This window comes from Biomphalaria glabrata, chromosome 1, assembly GCF_947242115.1.
Source record: "Biomphalaria glabrata chromosome 1, xgBioGlab47.1, whole genome shotgun sequence".
Lineage (NCBI taxonomy): Eukaryota > Metazoa > Mollusca > Gastropoda > Planorbidae > Biomphalaria > Biomphalaria glabrata.
Window position 1 is genome coordinate 79535908 of NC_074711.1, and position 12063 is coordinate 79547970.

The window sequence follows — 12063 nt, forward strand, 5'->3', positions numbered from 1 at the left end:
TATTAATTGAAATAAATATCACGCAAGCCTTTCCACACATACAAAGATTGTCAGTTCAAGACTGTATACTAAAAATAAGAACATGAACTTTGCTACTGTACAAGAGGACATTGCTCATACCAGTGTTAGTCTTGTAAAAGCATGTGCCCGGATCTGGTCATTTGAAAAAAAAAAGAAACTCTATTATTCTGTGGATGGAATTTTTTTTTATTTGAATAACTTCATGATGTCACAAATAGAAACTGTAGCCTTAGCAACAACTAAATCCCTTTGTGACAAGAGGGACAATAAGGTTAGATACTTTTTTCAATAAGAGTTAGTCCCCCTTAATACATTATTTAGGTCCCTGTTAACTGTATACAATTGCCACGTCCTCTTGAGCCTTTGAGCTGACCAGTGTACATCATTGTCAACTAAATCTCCATAATGTTTATATTTTATATAATAGTGTTGTTATGCCACTTTATGGGAATGTATTTTTCACTAACGAGCTAAGCAGACTTTATGTATTTGTTGTCAATAAGTTGGTTTATGTAAATACGTCTACTTAGTCTCTTATCATCTCCTGTATGTTTTCTTTTCTATAAAGACCAGATTTGGGTCATATAGTATGAAAAAGACAAACTTTTGTCTTGATACGAGACAGTAGTGTGTCTCATGGATGACGGTCCTTTGACTGTTAGGACCTGTATTATATTATTGTAAGCCATCGTTTTATTTTTTAGATGAGACACTATTGTGCCTCTGTGATGGCGGTTCTTTGATTATTTTGAACTGAACCTGTCCTACTATTTTGTTTTCATTATTTGACTTGCTTTTGTTGGCCTTAATGTCCGTTTTCTTTTAATGATCTTTTTCTTTTGTTCCTAAATAAACTCTTTATGAGTTGTAACTGAACTCTTATTGTTCTCGCCTGTAAGTCTCAGTAATTTATAGATCTAGAGGTTATAATGAATAGCCTAGGTAACAATAATAATAAAGCGCTGTTAACAAACAAAATGTAGGCTCAAGGCGCTGAAATAACATTACAAACATAGACACGACAGCTAAATTGACAGTTAATCTAAAAAAGTTTTAAACAGATAGGTCTTAATGTTCTGCTTAAAAGTGGTGTAGCATAGTGTCTGTCTGAGATCAATGGGGAGTGAGTTCCAAACCTTTGGTCCGTGAACTGAAAAAGCCCGCAGACCGTAGCTTTTGAGGGAGAAACGTGGCACTACTAAAAGCGTTGAGTTCATTGAGCGCAGGGCTCTCTGAGGGACATAAGGAGTAATCAGTTCGCTAAAGAAAAGGGGCATCTCATTGTTATATATTACACTGGTGACAAAGTGTGGCGACCTTGTAATCGATTCTCGCTTTCCCTTGAAGCCAATGGAGCGTACGCAAGAGCGTAGTAGAAGAATCTCGTCTTGTTTTTTTAAGGACTATTCATGCGGCGTTGTTCTGTATTCGTTGCAGCTTGGCTATTTTGTCATCAGGTATACCTGCTAGCACGGCGTTACAGTAGTCAAGGAGGGAGAGTATGAATGCCACAGCTAGCGTTTTTGTTGACTCCGTTGTCAAATATGGTCGGATCTGGCCTAATCTGCGCAGCTGCAGATAAAGACCTTTGCAGAGCTGACTTATGTGTGGGTCGAAAGATAGTGTTGAGTCGTAGAAAACTCCAAGATTCCGCACTACATTGACATAAGGAAGCTGGCAGTTCGTGATAAAGAGAGAATTTGTGCTTTCAACTTTTGAGACGTTGTTCCTAGTGCCAATCTTAATTATTTCTGTCTTATCTTCGTTCATCTTGAGCTTATTTTCAACCATCCAATCGCTCACCCTTTCAACGGTACCACTGATTTTCTCTGCCAGATGCGACACCTCTGAGGGTAATGATGAATCGTAGAACTGTGAGTCATCGGCAAAGAAATGGTATAAGATGCCGGTTGGCCGTATGACACCGCTGAGTGGATATGTATACATAGTGAACAGTACTGGGCCTAGAACTGATCCTTGGGGTACTCCGTACTTCAAAAGTAATATAATTTGGGACCACGAAATACCACTGGACTAACTTGCCAGTACAGCAGAAGTCACTGGTCTTATGACCTCACCATAATACAAGGTCACACCCTACATTGAAATCAATCTCTAAACTTTTCTCCCACTCATTGACATATAGGAGTTCTGTCGGTAGTGATAGAGACTTCAATGGGTTGTCGCTAGTTTCTTCACAAGATTCCAGGCTAGTTTCAGACTGTTGAGTTAATTAGTTGATCAGATAATTCATCAAAGACTATCAATATTTCCAAATTTTGGCCTTAATAGGTACTTTTAAATCGTAGACACTTCAGCCTTTGTAATCTCTTAATATAAATCAAACATTCGCCACGATCTTATTATTGTTATCATTACTTTTGGTCTTTAAGATACTGATACTTTATGTTTAAAGATACTGAACCTTGCAGAATATAAAACAAGAGTCATTGACTAAGATACTGAACCTTACAGACTTTAAAACAGAGTCAATGACTAAGATACTGAAACATGCTATAAAGCAGAGTCATTGACTAAGATACTGAACCTTACAGACTATAAAGCAGTCATTGACTAAGATACTAAACCTTACAGACTACAAAACAGAGCCATTGACAAAGAATTTTTTCTAATATTTAAGTGACACTATTTGAAGAATACAAGTTCCAAATTTAGATGGATGTATAAAGGATAGATACAATGCATCATTTCGAAAAAAAAAAACATTTACGATCGCGGCACACTTCCTTTGAAAAGTTATAAATCATCCACTGGGCTTATTTTGGAGATTTTACATTAAAAAATTTACATATTTCTTAATTCTAGCAAAAGGTTTTTATCAGAAATTAAAACTTCAAATAAAAAATTATATTCCATGTACAGATTTACTCATTTTTTACGTTGTTGAAAAACTCATTTTGCAGTTGGCATTGGCCACGATTTACATCATTTTGTTGATTGATTTTCTGTTCGATACAATGGATAGCCACATGTTCAACATCTTATCTAAATGTCCAATTTACAGTGAAGGTTATAACATTATAATAGGTTAGTAAAATATTATTTAATGGTATTATTTCTACATCAATTAATGTGTTGTTTTTTTAAATTCTCTATAGAATTTCTACTTTCACAATACTATATATTTATATATTTGTAAGATGTACTTTGACAAGGAAGAAATGTTTCTGGAAAACATTGTTTTCAGAAACTAATTAAAAAATATATGTGATCCACTTAAGAACAACATAAGTCGTGAGAAAGCCTTATTCGCCGTATTAGACTGCACCAAATACAAAGCCAAATCTGGATAAATCTAATAACCTTTTCAAGAAAAGTTGATTCGAAAATTTAACATTTTTAAGGCCCACGCAAGGGGAAAAGTCGCTTTTAATTTTGGATGTTCTGTCTATCCGTTGTGCGTCCGTCAGTCCGTCCCTTTCAAATCTCAAAAAGTAGAAAATAGATTGAAAAAATCTAATTTCAGGATATTTTAAGGATGACGAAATTCTGGTGGTACTTTGTATCTTCTGAAAATGAATTGTTTTGTTTTTTAAAATAAATATATTAGCATTTTTTTTCGTATAAATCACACCATTTTTTAAAACAATTATCTGCTTATAATAATAATAATAATAATAATAATAATGTTGTCGACAAATGCCGAAAATGTGGAAATGTGGGCGAGTCGATTGAACACATTATGGCAGGATGTCCAGCCCTATCAGAATCAGCCTACCTGGGTCGCCATAACCAAGTTGCAAAGTTAATACACCAACACCTGGCTTTGACGTACAAATTGATCGGTAAGGACACTCCCCCTTATTATAAATACTCTCCGCAAGAGGTTCTCGAGTCTACTGAACATTTGCTGTACTGGGATAGGCCTATTCTGACCGACAAAACGGTAGATTTCAATCGCCCGGATCTGCTGTTCATCGATAAAAAAGAAATATCGCCGTACCACTGTCTCATAATTTGAGAAAAACTGAGATAGAAAAACAAAGAAAATATGGGAACCTAGGCTTGGAGATTAAGCGTCTATGGAAATTGTCCAAAATAACAATATACCCCATTGTTATATCAACCGAGGGGATAATAACAACTGACCTCACAGACACCTTCAAGGCCCTTAACATTCCTAGGAACATATTCGTTGCCTGTCAGAGGGCGGTACTGCTGCAGACCTGCCACATCACCAGAAAATTCCTCAGTGGAAACTGTTAAAGGGACTACGATGAATTTTGTTTCTCTTTGGCGAAACTCGACCCTGGCAGTGCCAGAGAATGACTACTCGTTCATTTCTAACATAATAATAATAATAATAATAACGGTAGATTTCAATCGCCCGGATCTGCTGTTCATCGATAAAAAAGAAAAAACCGCTACCATTATCGATATCGCCGTACCACTGTCTCATAATTTAAGAAAAACTGAGATAGAAAAACAAAGAAAATATTGGAACCTAGGCTTGGAGATTAAGCGTCTATGGAAATTGTCCAAAATAACTATATACCCCATTGTTATATCAACCGAGGGGATAATAACAACTGACCTCACAGACACCTTCAAGGCCCTTAACATTCCTAGGAACATCTTCGTTGCCTGTCAGAGGGCGGTACTGCTGCAGACCTGCCACATCACCAGAAAATTCCTCAGTGGAAACTGTTAAAGGGACTACGATGAATTTTGTTTCTCTTTAGCGAAACTCGACCCTGGCAGCGCCAAAGAATGACTACTCGTTCATTTCTAACATAATAATAAACTGAAAAGACTATATCAAGTGGGCAGGGGCGTAGCTAGGGATTTGGGGCCCCGGGGGGATTTACCTCGTTGGGGGCCCCTTGAATTTCGACATCATGACATGAAATAATGTACTTAATAAATACATAGGCCTACATTCAAATTGGTACAGTATATCAGTAAAATTAACAAGAAATAATCATTAAGAATATTTTAGTAAATAATACCTTTGTTTATTGGCGAAATAACGCACAAGTGACAAATCTCAATTCATATCGCTTCACATCGTGCTTTCTGTGCAGCATAGGCATCTATAACATCATCTACATCGATACTGCGTAGTATTTTGACTCCATGCTAAGTCTTTCTTGTGTCATTGTGCTCCTGAGATAGTTTTTCATGAACTTAAGCTTTGAGAATAATCTCTCACATGGCGCAATAGAAGGGGCCTGAGTTAGCAGTATTCGGATGGAGGTTGCAAGATTTGAGCACATATCATTACCATATAAAGCTAGCTATGTGAATCGGTGATTGTGGCACTACTTTGTTGATGAAAAGTGCTCGTGCATCAATGACATCATTGAACAAGCGATTTGCATGTATTTTATTTCATCAAACAGGAAAAAGGAACACAGTTTTTCATCAGCGTGTCAGCATCCATAGACTCCAAGAGGTGTCTTGGTTTAAGAAGAAACCCAAAAGTGTCCTCATGGTTTTCCAGCCTTTGGAATCTGTCCTTCATCTCCATATGAAGTCTGTCCAGCACTTCTGTCACAACATGTTTGAATTGCAGTCCTACATCAGAACTCAACTCCCCATCAAGTCTTTTCTTTCTTCTGGTTATTTTGATTACAGGAACTCCATAGCCATTCACTATCTTCTTTTGCTTTTTCGATGGATTGGATGATCAGTTTCGTTCGCTTCTCATCATTTTGCAGAAAGCATGAAAAGATTTTAATGTCTTCAGCAGCTTGTAGTTTGTAGTTTCTTCTTAACTATATTAATTGGGCGAAGATTTTACCAGAATTCCAGATAAGCAAAAAAATGAAATGATGCCTTTATTTATGTCTAAGTGATGTTTCTGCAGGCAGATAGACGGCCACTCATTGTGGATGCGTTATCATAGGTTTGACCTCTGTACAGATCAAAGTCCAGTCCATTGTCTTTAAGAGTTTTCAGAACAAATTCTTTATAATGTTGTCCATCAGGTTTAAAATGTTCAAAGTCACCAATGAATAACTCTTTTATTTCGAAGTTATCAACATCCAAGTAACGAACTATTAGAGATACCTGTTCTTGATGAGAAACATCTGGGGTGGAATCAAGCATTAGAGAAAAGTAACAAACTTGCTTGACTTTCCAACAAGCTTTATTGCCCATCAAGTTAATAAACTCATTTTAAATTTCTGGTGACAAATAATGTGTCTTCCCATATATCAGGGGTTCAAATTATATATATATGCTGTTGCTTGTCTCTTGTCTTGTTGTGTTTCTCAACTTGGCTCACTAGCGGGTTTCTTGAATACTAAATAATACTTTCTTGATACTTTCTTGGTTACTCAATTATAATTCATTAATACTTGCTTAACTCAAATACAAACACTTAATATACATCAACTCTAACTCCTTATATTCATGAATATCGATAATACTTTAATACTTAATAAAGCACACAGTTATATCACTATTATGAAATAGTAATACACAAAACACCAGTCCATCAACTTATAAATATATAAATGCATAAATACCAGTCCAGGAAGTAAACGTCCAACCTTCCTGGACCGGGAGCAAGATCTTACACACATTCATTCTTAACACATTCTCTCGCACATTCAACGAAGACTTAATCAGTCAGTTCACATCACGTGCAACACTTTGCATTCGTAACAAGGGGGATATAACAACCATACCAAAATATCAAACTAACATTCATTCTCGCCATACCTCTCCCTGACACCATATTCGATTCTATCTAAGTGGTGTTTCGTAACTTCATCAAATTCTGCAAAGAATTTCAAGATGCTAGGAATTTCCCAGGATTGTGTGAATTCAGTTTTTTGTTGTTACCACGTAAGCTTGTGTTTGTTTTTGCAAAGTACTTAATAGCCGCTGCTACACGCTTCAGAATATCTCTCCAATACTGCTGATTTTTCAAAAATTTAGGCATTCAACATATGTGACAGTTCATCTGGTTCTGCTCCCGTCGCCTCAGAGTGGCCCTCCTGTGGAAACGTCCGCCAAGGGAAACGGATAGGCAAAGTACGGTAGCACACATAGCTCTTAGTGGGCTACCACACGTACGGTCGAGAGACTGTACACTGCACGTGGTAGGGATGTAACAAAGGCTCGCTAACCCGTCCAACCCCCACATCGATTCGTTCCCTAATGGGGGCCATACGCGCTGTGAAAGACCCTCGCAAAGGTTCGGTGGGACATTATAGGCATACGAAGAGCCCCCACGCGGCTCGGCCTCCGGCCTCGCACGGGAGAGGGAACCCGTGCGGGGCTCAAGGGGGTCGTGACTAGCGACAAACCGGGTGTGAATACATGATGACTTAGGATAAGGCGGGACTTCGGACAGAGGGATTGGTGAAGAGCCGATGCCTCATCCTGGCCATGGATAAAAGCCTTTCCTTGGTCAAGAGGTCCTATAATAGGGAACGGGACGTTTTCGGACCTTAAGGACATCTGATTCAGGTTCTGCCTTAAGCTTCTCTTCTTGTAACTTACTCTTCAAAAGAGCGTGTCTGTGATGGACTCCTTCTTCGTCTGCTTTCAGTCTCTCAGGTTTCTTCCATTTGATGAAACCAACTCCAGGTTTGCTCAATGCACTAGATGTCTTTTCTGATACCTTAGAAAACAGTACACAAGCAAAACAAAATAGACATCCCAAGTGTGGAGAGAAGAGGAGCTAAGATCGGTTGCTAATTGTTCCTGTTGGAAGCATTCTAGTGAACAATGATGTCAAACTTCGTGATTTATTTTGGGTAAACTCTACTGAAAACAAATACCGTTCATATTTGTTTTGGAAAATAAGCTACCCTTTAACACAATCTTTGCTCGCAGTTCTCAGATAAAATTCCAAGCTGGATCTATCCAAAGTCTTTGTGCTTATTTACAGCTTCTTCCACTTCTGGAGAAAGTGATTTTGGAAGACCATCACTTGACTCATCATCACTTTCTTCAGATGTTTTCTCTGACTGTAGTAAAAGGTATTCCCCTGGAGTCTCTTCAGCACTACTTCTCTCAAGAGACAGTTTCACTTCTTCGACTGCTGTATCTTTGTATGAATCATCTAAATGGTGATACTTTCCTTCGACACGTTCATGGTCTCCTTTGTTTTCAGTGCTATTATCAGGTTTCGTCTTAAATGATAAGGGTGATGAAATAAACTACCCTATATACCAAGTTACTTCCTGACAGTAACACGGCACTAGTCAGCGCTACTCCTTGAAATTGAGAGTAACCCCGCACGGAAAGTGTTAATAATCTGTGAGGAATACATGCAATGTCACTAACTTATATAACAACGTGAAAAGCCAGATTACGTGGCAGTGACGTAATATTTAATTGATTTAAAATATGTTTCGCACACTCATTAGGGGGACCCTCTCAAGTGGGGGCCCAGAGGGGATCTTCAAAGTCTCCCCTTCCTCCCCCCATTCTAGCTACGCCACTGCAAGTGGGGGGTTATAGATATGAAAGTGATATATGTATATACTGATTACGTTACTTTTTTGTTTAAGAAAACTATCGCATTTGGTAAACAGTAATATTTCCGCATTTATACAGAAAGATTTTGTAGGTAGTGTTTAAGGTTGTTTAGTACGAATGTTTCAAGAATTGCTGATGTAAAATTTTTTAGACACTTGACAAAACTGAGTTACTTCTGAAGTAACTTCTGAATGAGATATTGGACCATGTGCCAGCCCCCACCCCCTGCGCCCTTGTTCGTAGCTCAAACTTCAAAAATCTACATTACAGCTTATTAAATACTTATTAATATTTACAATGAATTAATAATGTATTAATAATAATAAAAATAATAACAACAGCCGACCATAGGACACAATAACGTAGATCACACTTGTACCCTGCACAAATCTTTTTTATGAAGCGAGGTAGAAATGTGGTTGTTGATGGCTGGTAATTCATAGCTTCTGACATTGGTGCTGAAAATATTGAAACCTGCCTTTTGACCTGTATTGCTTACCAAACAGATGACATCAAATGGACCTTTTGGGGACCGAATCTTGTTTTCATATTAGACTTATAGAGTTATACATTTGTTAAATAAATGTACACATGAGTTAAATACGTTTTGGGTGTGGATCAGAAGTTCTGTTTGAGACAGATCATATCATTGTGTCAAATTACTTTGATCTGCATAATTTTTTTTGTTTTTCCCCAGCAAGTCTTTCCCTTTCCTTGATAGTTGCAGTCTTCCAGTCTTTGTTTAACATAACAATGTTTGCTAGGAACTACAGGTCAGAGTACTATCTATCTATCTATCTATCTATCTATCTAGCTATCTAGCTATCGATCGATCATCTTTCTATCAATATGTATCTAGGTATCAATCTCTCTTTATTCTCTATCTATCTATCTATCTATCTATCTATCTATTATCCAGCTATCTATCTAACTATCTATCTAGCTATCTTTAATAAGTGAGTGCATTTATTATGTTGAATGTTTTTCATAAGAATTTCTTTTCTGTCGTGACACAGATATCACATGCTCAAATTTTACCAAGGAGATAAAGACTTTGTATCAGATTGGAAAATCTATTCATCAAGTTCAAATCTGGTAAGTTGATTTCCATTTTTCAATAAATTTCTTATTCTTTCAATATTTCATTTTTAAAAGGTCGTCTAATTGTAAAAGTAAATAAAGGAATAAAAAAGTATTATTATAATTTTTTTATAATTTTTGTATTATATTTGTGAATACTTTTGTAAATAGTATTTGTTCTATATTTCTAAACAGACCTCGAGCGTCAACTTTGTTGGCTACGCCATAATATACACAGTCTGGTGTAAGTACATACAGTTGGGTACACATCGGGTCTCATTGTTTGAACGTGCTTTGATTAAAATTGTAACAAACATTGATGCAGTGTTACTGTTACGTGCGCAGCATAGTGTGAATGTGAAATGGTGCGGATGCGAGTTGAAAAAGTTAGAAAGTGAAGAATCTAAAGTGTGAATTAAACGAAAAGTCAAGTGTCTGCCTAGTTAAATAGCATACATTTAATTTTTACAATGCATCTATGTAGTTGAATATAAGAAGTTGAAGCAAATAGTTGTAGATAGTTCAGTGTATCTATTACGTTGGTGCAGCAAGCTATCTTATGTTTAAGTTGGAAATCATGTTACAAGCAAGTTATTCCTTAATAAGCTGATGAAATAAGTCTAATGAAGTCAAGTAGTGAACTTAGTGATATGACTGTCAAGTAGTGAACTTAGTGAAATGACTGTCAAGTAGTGAACTTAGTGATATGACTGTCAAGTAGTGAACTTAGTGATATGACTGTCAAGTAGTGAACTTAGCGATATGACTGTCAAGTAGTGAACTTAGTGATATGACTGTCAAGTAGTGAACTTAGTGATATGACTGTCAAGTGGTGAACTTAGTGATATGAATGTCAAGTAGTGAACTTAGTGAAATGACTGTCAAGTAGTGAACTTAGCGATATGACTGTCAAGTAGTGAACTTAGTGATATGACTGTCAAGTAGTGAGCTTAGCGATATGACTGTCAAGTAGTGAACTTAGCGATATGACTGTCAAGTAGTGAACTTAGTGATATGACTGTCAAGTAGTGAACTTAGTGATATGACTGTCAAGTAGTGAACTTAGTGATTTGACTGAAGTCAGAAAGTTGACACAGACAAAGTATAAATAGATATGTGAATGAAAGTGATCTGTGCATACTATATTCATCTATTATCTTCATGGAAGTTGGATTTATGTAAATAGACATCATATTGTACCACGTTCACAAATAGTTAGTTCCTGTCATAGTTGTTAGTCCAGTACTAGGACTGTAATACTGCGTCTGAACAATGTGTCTAGAAAAAAAAATGTCACCCTGTATTCTCGTCATAAAGTTTAACGCATTATCTTCAATAGGTAAAATGGATTTATTGACACTTACAATACAATCTAATTAATCTTTCTTGTATTTAAAAAAACTCATACATCGGCGGTTTTAAGTTTAGTGATAAATTAACAAGAAAATTGTTCGATTTATTGCTGTTCTAACAATCTACTGTCGAATACTTAGACAACCCCAAGTCTCTCGCGAAAAGTTGGAAAACAGTTGTTTTAACTATATAATCCTTGGTAGAAAAGACAAGGAACGTTCACTTTCCATGTTTAAGAAGGATCTGGCCTAAGGGCATTATTATTCCCGGCGGTCATTAATGAGAGTTTGGTGCATTAACCCCTGTCCGAAAATCCCCCCACCAATTATCACCTGATTTGGAGTCTCGTCTTTTGAAACCTTCAGTGTTCAGGTCTTCTATCACGATGTGCCTAAACTCAAAACTCAAACTCAAACGATTGGTCTCGAATGAACTGAATGGCGACCTTTGACGCTCATAAATAATATCCATGTAGTGCACACAATGGTTAAGTCTGCATTGAGGGTGGCGAAATATGTAGGTCACAGCTGGAGCTGAGTAGCCACGCGAAATACTGTACTCCTGATTAATCTTTGGACTCGAAGACAAAAGCAGCTTTTTATATTACATAAACATAAATTACGAATTGCATCTATTTTTGTTATCAAATTAAATATTCAATGCTCTTTTCCAGGTTTTGTTCTTAGTTTTCTAGCGGTAGGCATCATTTTAATTGTTGCACTAGTAATTATCTACATGTTTTACAAGTTCAATAAGATTGGAATTTTGATCCAGTGGTTCTTTGTAGTTTTGAGGTAAGCTCAACTGTGGAGTGAATCTATGAACGCGTTGTTTGCAGATTAGTTCAATTGATTAATTGTGAGCTATTTTTGTCAAAAGTTTTGAAACGTGAATTCGAAAATAAAATGTACAATTAAGGCTGAAAATTAAAACACGAATAAAATCTCAAGTGCGATTTGCCAAAGTACCAAGTCTGGAAGAAAGCTGCAATGATTAGCAGCCACTGGGTTAGATTGAAAAGTCATGAAAACCAATCGAACTTTTAATTTTTATATAATTTAATTTTGCTAAACAAAAAACTGAACAGAAAAGGGAAGAAATAAAAGAAATTTTGGGGGAGGGGTGGCGTCTTAATGCTGATTTTTAATT

General features: G+C 36.6%; 1 protein-coding gene across 2 annotated transcripts in view; it reads left to right on the top strand.

Annotated features, from left to right (window-relative positions):
- LOC106060298 (stimulated by retinoic acid gene 6 protein-like) overlaps window positions 1-12063 on the top strand; it is a 36352-nt gene that overhangs the window by 19240 nt on the left and 5049 nt on the right. For both annotated transcript variants that reach the window (XM_056017573.1, XM_056017564.1), the window contains exons 10-14: window positions 2946-3069; window positions 9179-9254; window positions 9498-9576; window positions 9757-9805; window positions 11588-11708. In XM_056017573.1, the coding sequence (XP_055873548.1) occupies window positions 2946-3069; window positions 9179-9254; window positions 9498-9576; window positions 9757-9805; window positions 11588-11708 (449 nt within the window). The remainder of the gene's footprint in view (window positions 1-2945; window positions 3070-9178; window positions 9255-9497; window positions 9577-9756; window positions 9806-11587; window positions 11709-12063) is intronic.